Source organism: Cebus imitator, unplaced genomic scaffold (assembly GCF_001604975.1).
Source record: "Cebus imitator isolate Cc_AM_T3 unplaced genomic scaffold, Cebus_imitator-1.0 Scaffold540, whole genome shotgun sequence".
NCBI lineage: Eukaryota > Metazoa > Chordata > Mammalia > Primates > Cebidae > Cebus > Cebus imitator.
This window is the reverse complement of record NW_016107855.1, coordinates 302491-312722: the sequence shown is the minus strand read 5'-3', so window position 1 is coordinate 312722 and position 10232 is coordinate 302491. Positions and strand designations below refer to the sequence as shown.

The 10232-nt window shown below is 52.7% G+C and overlaps 1 protein-coding gene across 4 annotated transcripts in view; it reads right to left on the bottom strand.

The window, feature by feature from the left end:
- Positions 1 to 390: 390 nt before the first annotated feature.
- The window catches only part of NDST1 (N-deacetylase and N-sulfotransferase 1), a 70993-nt gene continuing 61151 nt past the window's right edge, over positions 391 to 10232 (bottom strand). For all 4 annotated transcript variants that reach the window (XM_017515013.2, XM_017515016.2, XM_017515014.2 and 1 more), the window contains 3 exons: positions 9467 to 9576; positions 7061 to 7163; positions 391 to 5371 (listed from right to left, as the gene is read on the bottom strand). In XM_017515013.2, coding sequence (XP_017370502.1) covers positions 5252 to 5371; positions 7061 to 7163; positions 9467 to 9576 — 333 coding nt within the window. In that variant the 3' untranslated portion in view covers positions 391 to 5251. The remainder of the gene's footprint in view (positions 5372 to 7060; positions 7164 to 9466; positions 9577 to 10232) is intronic.

Genomic DNA, 10232 nt, shown 5'->3' with positions numbered 1-10232 from the left:
GAAATGGAATAAAACAGTAAAAGTGGCTTGACCCTGGCTGCAATATACATTAGTAGCAGAAATGGTTCCAGCCTCCGAGTCTCCTCTCCATCCAGTGCTCAGCCCCCTGGGCTTCTGAGCAGTCCAGCCTGAGGACTCCTTGTCATCTGAGTGCCCCTGTGGCTGCCCTAGGCTGGGCCTCTGCTCCATCTGGAAAAGCTTCCATTTATAACCCAGTGGAAATGATCTGGTTGACCAAGTCACCATGTATGTATGTGTGTACACATGTGTGGGCGTGTGTGCATGCCTGAGGTGGCGGGGACACGTGGGCTTTGGCTGTGCATGCAAACACCCCCACTCCACCCTCCCCTGCAGGCCTCGTAAAAAGGTCAGACAGACAGGACCAGGGTGTACAAACAGAACCCCACTTTATTAGCAGTTAGTTCGAGATTGTACATTAATGGAGGAAGGTCTCACCTTTAACACAACCCAAAACGGCTGGTTTGAGAGCCCTCATCAGGTGAACCGGGTAGAGCCCCCTCTCCCCACCCCCCCACGAGGGAAGGAAACCTCTGCCTGCTCCCCTAATGTGCCCCCCACCCTCTCCAGTCAGCCCTCTCCTCTCCCAGGAAATGACATGAATTTCATGCACAAATTACAAAAGGAGCCCTCTTGCTAATAACAAAAGCTAACACAGTCGTAGAAAACCCTCTCCTCCCTCATTCTCCTCTAGGGCCAGAAAGAGGAAGAACAGCAGGGACAAACTTCTCAGGATAAAACGCAGCCAGTTTCCCCCAAGTTCTCAGCGTTGACCCCACATAAACCCTATGCCTGTCCCTCGGAAAAACTGAAAACTCTCCAGCCATCCGAGCTGGCGAGAGCATCCAGCCCAGAGCTGGCAAGCCAGGAACCCAGTGTGTCCTCAAGGGCCTGGGCAGCAGGGGGTCTAGGCCCCCCTCCTCCTCACATCAACTAGAGCAGAGCTGCCTCCTTTGATGTGTGAAAACTCCTGCTGTAGCCCCTTTCTGCTCATTCTACAGATGAAGAAACTGAGGCCCTGGGAGGAAGATGTCAGGCAGCTACTAAATGGAGCCAGCTGGGACAAAATTTCACAGCTCCTGCCGCCGGCCGGAGCTCTGCTCACACCACAGCTGTGAGAGGCACAGTTCCCCATGGAGGCTTTTCCCTGCTGTGTCCCAGAGCCTGGCTCTGCTCCAGCACACACGGACCACGGGCCTCCAGGAAGTGAAAACCCTGGGACCCCAAAACAGCGAGAGAGAGACATATGCTGTGTTTGCTGCCCTGAGGCCCATCCCCAGGGTCGAAGGTCCAGCCTCCGGGTGTGCAGCTTCCTCCTTCCAGAGCCCTGTGTCGTTCCTTCCGAGGCCCAGATGTGTGGCCCTCTCCCGGGAGCCCTCCCGGGCCCTCCCCGGAGCTCCTGCTCTAACCGGCCCCTCTGCTGTTTTGGCACTTGGTACAGGTGACAGTGGAGGTGCATCTTAGGCAGGAGTGAAGTTGTCAAGTCAGCACAAAAGGCAAAATCCCATGGAGCCTAAATTAGCCTTGAAAGTGCGGGGGACAGAATAAGTGGTTATGCGACACCATGAGGAAACAATCTGACAAATGCAGAACGTGGGGTGTCAACATGACAGCAGGCCGAGGGCCTCAAAAACAACGTCATCGAAAACCTCCGCGTGAGCTGAGAGAAGACCTTTCAGCATTCAAGGAGACTTTAAAAACACAGTTAGCAAATGCAATGTGTGCACCGTGACTGGATGCTGATTCCAAAACCAGGCACGAGTTACCTGGGAGACAACTGGGGAACTGAACACAGAGTGGACAGCAGGTGTCCTTGGGAAATGACTTCTCGTCTTGGCTGTGATACTGGGCCAATGTGCGGGAGAAAGCCCCAGCTCTTAGGAGATGCAGGCTGAAGCTTTCAGGGGTGAAGTTTCATGATGTTTGCCATGTACTTTTAAATTAGGCCAGAAAAAATATATATGTACACAGAGGGAGGAAAACAGATGTGGCAAAATGTTAACAATTTTAGATCTAGATGCTGGGGAGTGGGCATTCATAATTAAATTAAATGTTTGGTGAAACATTTTTGTACTTGCTCTTCCCACTAACAAGCCATGGGCACGCTCAACCTCTGCAGGTCGGTGCAGCTCTCCTCTGCTGGGAGCAGAGGGCTTCCTTAGCTGGGCCGAGAAGCGCTGACTGCTCGTCTTTCTGACTGCTCAGAAAAGGCCCATTTTTAAACTTCAGATACATCCTCCAAGCCGCCAAATGCGCCACCACAGAAGGCTCTGGAACCCTGAATGACTGAGGCAGCTGCAGTGACACTCCTGCCGGCCCTCACCCTGGGGCAAAGGCTCATGGAGGGGACCACAGAATAGACGGTGAAGCCACCTGAACAATTTCAGCCATTTCTCTCTCCCGGTTTTGGCCAAATGCTTAGAGTGAATTGGTGGGCGTTAACGACTGACCATGCTGCCCCATGCACCTGTGGTTTTCTCTTCTTGGAAGGGGTGTCCGTGTACCCATTAGCTGACAGCCCCTCACGCAGCTTAAGTGCCTCTCCTTCCATCCCCCATACCTGCAAGTCCCAGCAGCGTCTGGGCCTAGTGGGTCTTCAAGAAACGTCTGTTAGTGGGAGTGGAAGTGGCAGCAGTGACCTAGACAGACAGACTTAGAACCTGTGGCAGGTCCAGTCCCCAGGCTCACAGAAGGGCCCAAGCAAAAATCCAGATGATCTCTGCTGCCACAGGATTTCCAACTGCCTGCGCCTTCCCACAGCCAGAGGCAGAAAGAAGTGGAGCTCCTGCCCCAGGCCAGCCCGCCTCTCCTGCCTTCCAGGCTCAGCGACAGAGGCCTCCAGGCCCAGAGAGTCGATTTCAGAACCTGGGAGCTGTAAGATCCTCATCCACCCTACAGCCCGGTCCCCTCCCTGACGGATGGGAAGTGAGGCCCAGGGCTGGAACTATGGAAGTCATGGCCCCTCTCCAGGAGGCCCTGGTTCCATGGCGTGGGCAAGTCTTCATGAGTGTACAAGTAGACATGCCACCCTGCCCTCACTTTGCTTCTCATCCCTGCTGGGCCAACGACGCCCAGATTTCCCAGGCTTGCAGACCCCACTGAGAAGCATGATGGGGACACCGCTCTGTATTCTATCAAACCACCTGCAGCTGGTCCCGGGGACTGTCCAACTTTCCTCCTCCCAGCAGAGAACTGGAGAAAAGGGAATCAGCTCAGAACAGACCCAGGCCCCCGCAGGCTGGGGAAGGCCTCTTGAGAGAGGAGAACACCACAGGGATGCAAACGCAGACCTGGGAATGAGAAGGCTCAAAGGCACCCTGGCTGGGAAGGAGTGGTTTGTCCCCATATCCTGGAATGACCACGGTGTGACGGAGGGAGGGACAGGAACCTGACACAGAGTAGGGTCCCAAGGATGGGCTCAGAGGCAGTGTGGCACTGGAAGAAGCTCGATAGGACTTGGAACCAGGAGCCTCGGGTTCAACGCTCTGCCCTGCTCCCAGCCAGCTCCATGACATCAGCCAAGCAGGCCACCTCCCCTTTCTGGACCTGTTTCATACCCGTCAAAGGACCTTCCAGCCCCATGATGCTAGAGTCTTCTGAACAAAACAAGGCTCTCCAGAAAGTATTTCCTGGGTGTTGGGGGAAGCGGAATTTGGCAGTTGGAGGGGGCCAGGGAGAGGCACCCCAACCTCAGTCACTTCACATTGTTAAACGGGGGGGTGGAGGGGGAGTAGGAGCAGACCCCAACCAGAAATCAGCCCAGAGAACCCACTGTCTACAGGGGGCCTGGAGACAGTTCTGTGGGCCCTGGGGGGCATCCCAGCTCTCAGGGCAGCTCCCAGCCTAGCACCATGTGAGGGAGAGGGGGCGGGCCAGCTGCTTGTCCCAGTTCTAGCTCAGCCCTGGCGGCCTCCTTTGGCTGAAATTCCTTCAGGGTCACTGGACATCGAGCAGCCTGATGTCCTGGCGACAGCTGGTCTTCCCGGCCATCTCATCGCCTGTGTTCACCTGCGGTGGCCCCAGGGCAGCCACAGCACTGGGGAGTGCCCCTTCCGACTGTCCCCTCAGCCCCCAGGCCACTGAGGACACGCCCTCCCTCCCTGACACCTCATCTCTAGCTCTAAGACAGGACGCCCCTTGAGACTGGGGCTTACTACCATTTTGTATGACTGAATTAAAAACAAACCCAACCAAAAAAAATAGAATATATATATATACACATTATATATATATATATAACACAGTGTGACCCCAGCACCCAGGGTATAAACTCTGGCACCAAGAAAAAAAAATATTAAAATACTTTAGCTTCTTAGTATTTGGGAGGTTAAGGGGGTCTCTGGGAGCCCTCAGCCACAGGGGGCCGGCAGTCTCACCACCTCGCCCACGTCTGCCTGGGCGTGAGGCTGGGTGGGTGTGGGGACCGAGTCTGCACTCAGGAACATGTATACTGGCAGACTCCTGGCCCGCCTCAGTTTTTTACCACAGGAAACACCACACATGTCATATCCCAGGGGGAAGAAAGGGGGCGCAGGTAGGGTCCAGGTCTCTGGCCCCATGGCAAGGCAGTGCCCCAGAGCCCCCGCAGGAAGCCTTGAGGATGGGGTGGAAACTGTGGGAACCAGAGATTCCTTCCCCAGAACGGGAGGGTGAGACCCGAACGTAGGAACCAGAAGTAGAGGCTGCGCGGCCTCTCGAGGTGGCCACCCTCCCATCCAGCCTAGGGACCGACTCTGGGGACCCAGCTGGCTCTTTGAAAGAGCCTGGCTCAAAACAGTCAGAGAAATGTCCAGTCTCTCTCCCTGGTTTGGCAAACGGCTCTCCTCTCCTGTAGTCTGGAGGACAGGGGCATATGGCAGCGAATACTGAGGGGCACCCTGAGGAAGCAGGGAGTGGTAGGTGAAGAGAGGGGACGTGGGTGGAACACAGTGAGGGACAGAAGAGTCTCGCAGACTCCCTCCTACCAGGAAGCGGCCTCCCCAGGAGCAGCTGGGAACGGAATGGACCTCTGCTGGCGAGGGAGGTCCCATAGGCCATAGACCCAGCAGTGGGTGCTCCGAGGCGCTTGCGGACCCGCCTGGGCTCCCCTGGCCCCACCAGGCCTCCACAGAGTATTGCTCATAAGCACGCGGCTGCCCCGGCCCAGCTCCCCACTCTGCAGGTCAGTCTGGCTCAGCGTGTGGCGGGATATCCCTGCTGTCACAAACGTTCAGTCTGGCTGCAGTGGCCGTGGCTACCTGGTGTTCTGGAGGTCCTCGCGTAGCCAAGTGGGAAGCGTCTGGCCCATCTTGTACAGCAGCTTGGAGAGCTCGATGTTGTGGTCCCGGTAATAGTCCTTCAGGAAGGCTCGGGACTGTAACGGGAAGGAAAACTCAGACCTTGGTGATGTGCTGACTTAAGAGTGACCTCCTCTTTAAAACCACCATGCTCAGCCAGGCATGGTGGCTCATGCCTGTAATCCCAGCACTTTGGGAGGCCAAGGTGTGCGGATCACCTGAGGTCAGGAGTTCAAGACCAGCCTGGCCAACATGGTGAAACCCCATCTCTATTAAAATACAAAAATTAGCTGGGTGTGGTGGTAAGCACCTATAATCCCAGCTACTCAGGAGGTTGGTGCAGGAGAATCTTTTGAGCCTGGGAGGCAGAGGTTGCAGTGAGCCAAGATCACGCCACTGCACTCCAGCCTGGGTGACAAGAGCAAAACTCCATCTAAAAAAAAAAAAAAAAAACCAAAAAAACCCACCATGCTGTTGGCACCAACCCCCATACACCTCTTATTTATCCACAATCTCCTTCTAAATGGTAGCCTCCAATAGAGAATTCCTGTTTGGCAGAAGCATCATAGCTCACAAGGTCAAAATTCTTCTGATAGGGAGAGAAGAGAGAGAATTAATAATCAAAACCCGGCCGGGCGCGGTGGCTCAAGCCTGTAATCCCAGCACTTTGGGAGGCCGAGGCGGGTGGATCACGAGGTCAAGAGATTGAGACCATCCTGGTCAACATGGTGAAACCCCGTCTCTACTAAAAATACAAAAAATTAGCTGGGCATGGTGGCGCGTGCCTGTAATCCCAGCTACTCAGGAGGCTGAGGCAGGAGAATTGCCTGAACCCAGGAGGCGGAGGTTGCGGTGAGCCGAGATCGCGCCATTGCACTCCAGCCTGGGTAACAAGAGCGAAACTCCGTCTCCAAAAAAAAAAAAAAAAAAAAAAAAAAAAAAAAAAAAAAAAAAAAAAAAAAAAAAAAAAAAAAAAAAATCAAAACCCGAGGCGGGGCAGGGCCAGGCACAGTGGCTCACGCCTATAATACCAGCACTATGGGAGGCTGAGGCGGGAAGATCAATTGAGCCTGGGGGCGTACATGAGCCATGATCACGCCACTGCTTTCCAGCCTAGACAACAGAACAAGACCCTGTCTCAAAAATTAAAAAATTTTAAAAAAAAGAGGAAAGTAGGAAAAGGAGGAAATAACAAGACACACAGTCTGTGACCTTTTGCCTACATATTTTTTAAAACTTCTTTTGTTCCCCTATGTTTTTACACATGCTGTTCTTACCTACCCTCCCATTCCATAAGTCCAAATACTATAAAATAGATCTCGTCCTTCTAGGCGCAACTCCAGAGACCCCCATCCCTCCTTTAAGGAGCCTTTTTTACCCCTCTCAGCTTCAAGTGCCATCCCCTGTTGTGAGCTCCCATAGCGCCTGTGTGCCCTCTCTGCCTCTGCCTATATTCTACTTAATGGTGCTGTGACTCATCTCCCGCCAAGACCAGGAGTTCCTTGAAGCTAGAGAACATGTCTGGCTCATTCTCAAAACCCCACAGTACTCAGCCCTTAATAGAAGGTAATCAATACTTGTTTGACAAAATCAGTTCTGACCCACTATGCCCCAGCCCACGTTTCCTCCTCTTAGAAATACTGCCCAAGAGATGCTAAGGCCATGAACATGCTGAGCGCATGATAAAGGGAAGAGAGGCCCCCCCAACCCCATACATGGGCCCTTACACTTATGCAGCTGCCACAGGTAGTGTGTCCACCACTTACATCCAAGTCCATCTCGGGATATTTCCGGCCCTTGCTTTTGCCCAGACACTTGGTTTTTCCTCCTTCAAGCAGTTGGCACCAAAATCCTTTCTTTGGATCAAACCTGCAGAGGTGGGAAAGTCCCTGGATGGGAGCTGGCTCAGCCCACCCACTTCCCACCTTAAAGCCATGTTCATGGACCCCAGGAATGGCAGAGCCCAGAGAATCTACTGCTCTTGAACCTACGTGGACTGTCGGGGGCTATGTGCCACCTGCGGGATCACATGTGCCCTGGGCTGCACTAAATGTGCCTGCCCTGCTTCCCGGCAAAGGGCAGCTCACACACTCTGAGTCACCTCTTCTCCAGCCTGAGCAGCCGCAGCCCCTTCAGCAAACTACAGCATGAACAGTTTCCCATCCTTCAATGTTCTGGGAAACCCTTTCTGAGCATTCTCAATGCTGAGTAACTTTTAAAACAAACCAACCAGCCCCAAGAAGCCTTCTGTATCCCTCCCAGTGTCAACGGGGAAGGAGGTGTTTAGCGGAGGTTCTTCCGCTTTTTAATAAATTTCATCTTTATCAAAACATGCGGCAACCACAGCTCCACTTAAGCATGCCTATCGCTGGAGTGTTTTATTTTTTGGAGTAAACTTCAGAAATGACACAGCAAGATTGCCAACATTATCCTGCCTTTTTTTTTTTTTTTTTTTTTGAGATGGAGTTTCACTCTTGTTGCCCAGGCAGGAGTGGAGAGGCCCAATCTTGGCTCATCGCAACCTCCGCCTCCCGGGTTTAAGCGATTCTCCTGCCTCAGCCTCTCAAGTAGCTGGGATTACAGGCACGCGCCATCAAGCCTGGCTAACTTCGTATTTTTAGTAGAGACAGGGTTTCTCAATGTTGGCCAGGACGGTCTAGAACTCCTGACCTCAGGTGATCCACTTGCCTTAGCCTCCCAAAGTGCTGGGATTATTACAGGTGTAAGCCACTGAGCCCAGCCTTCTGCTTTCAAAGGCATTTTTGGGATATGAGATCGGAAGCTGTCATGGGGAAGGGAAGGATACTGACATCAGAATTCAGCCATGGGTCAGGAACTGTTAGGAGATTCTTGAGCATGAGGGCATCAAGAACACCGAATTCCCATGAATCAAGGAGGAGAACACAGATTTCTGAATGGGTCACAGGATAGGTATAGATGATGACGATGATGATGGTGGTGGTGGTGGTGATGACAAGGACAGCAGCAGCTACCATTTATGGCACATCCGGCACCATGGCCCACGGCCTTAGTAGGTGGCCCTTTCTCCCTCAAGGTGAAGGACTGACTTCCTTTCCCCACCTTCAACTCCCACCACAGTGAAGAGGGAATGTACTTGTGGTAAGATTTTTCCAAGAATGGAGCCAGGGAGGGTGACTTGATTCCTCCTTCTCTTGGGGTCCCCTCATCTGAGTATGTCACTTATCTGTGACATAGCACTGGAAAGCAGCCTCTCCCGGCCCTGAGTCCCTGCAATTCCGGAGGCACTTACTCATGGTGGGAGGGCATTCTTGACGCACTTGCACGAGGTGCTGAGTAAGATTTTTTGTTTTTGTTTTTGTTTTGAGGCAGGATTTCATTCTTATTGCCCAGGCTGAAGTGCAATGGTGCGATCTCGGCTCACTGCAACCTCCACCTCTGGGGTTCAAGCCATTCTCTGCCTCAGCCTCCTGAGCAGCTGGGATTACAGGCACCTGCCACCATGTCCGGATAATTTTTGTATTTTTAGTAAAGACAGGGTTTTGCCAGATTGGCCAGGCTGGTCTCAAACTCCTGACCTCAGGCGATCGCCCGCCTTGGCCTCCCAAAGTGCTGGGATTATAGGCGTGAGTCACCACGCCGTTTGAGACTAGCCTGTGCAACATGGTGAAACCCCATCTCTACAAAGCATACAAAAATTAGCCAGGAGTTGCTAATTTAACTGCCTGTGGTCCCAAGCTACTCAGGAGGCTGAGGTGGGAGGATCACTTGAGCCTGGGAGGTTGAGGTTGCAGTGAGCCGAAATCATGCCACTGCGCTCCAGCCTGGGCAACAGAATGACCCTGTCTTAAGAAAAAGAAAAGAAAAGAAAAAACCTAATGCTAAGAAAACTTGTGAGAATTGGGGTGGCTAATCACTGATCTAACTTACTTACATAAAACACTCTGAAAATGTTCAGCCCAGATGAAAGAGAACACTCCAGGATGGTCTGATCAGAGCAGAACAGATTTATCACCTCCCTTTTTCTTAAGGTGATACCTTTATTAATATGACTTAAATCATATTAAGAACTTCTCATACTTGCTGACTCTAATTAACCTCTGTCTCTCTCATAATTATTCAAGCCTTTGGCTTTTTTGGCCCAGGTGCCTTATCAGGGAAATAACCTGCTGAGAGGCAAAGGCAACACTCACGCCAAGGTTCTGTGGTAGTCAATGGTGTTGGTCACCCCAAGGAACTTCTGCACCGTGTCCATCACTTTGGCAGGTTCTGTTCGCAGCAGTTTGCCATCCAAGACCAGAATCTGGAAAGGAGGAAAGGGGATCGGGACCTGCTTTGTCTTCGGTGGCAAACAGGGACAATAGTCACAGCAGCAGGAATGGGCCTGCTTATATATATGGAAGCCTGCACCCTATAGAATCTAGCTCCCCCTCCCCTATTGAATGGCAGGTGTCCCCAAGATCAGTCCTCTGAGGTCTCACTCCTGCTCTCCACCGGCTTCCACTGCCCAATGCCATTTCTTGGAGAGCAGGAGTGAGAGCTATCACCAAAACCCTGCCTGCCCCTCAAGTCCCTACAAACATCTCTCTCTGGCCTCTCACTGGCTTCCAGCCCACATGTCACTCTACTGCTCAAACACTCCACAAGTTTGCCTAAAAAGCCTGGTATGGCCAGGCATGGTGGCTCACACCTGTAATCCCAGCACTTTGGGAGGCTGAGGCAGGCAGATCACTTGAGGTCAGGAGTTCAAGACCAGCCTGGCCAACACGGTGAAACCCCGTCTCTACTAAAAATACAAAAAAATTATCCGGGCATGGTGGCACCCGCCTGTGGTCCCAGCTACTCAAGAGGCTGAGGCGGAAGAATCACTTGAACCCAGGAGGCGGAGGTTGCAGTGAGCCGAGATTGAGCCACTGCACTCCAGCCTGGTGACAGAGCAAGACTCCGTCTCAAAAAAAA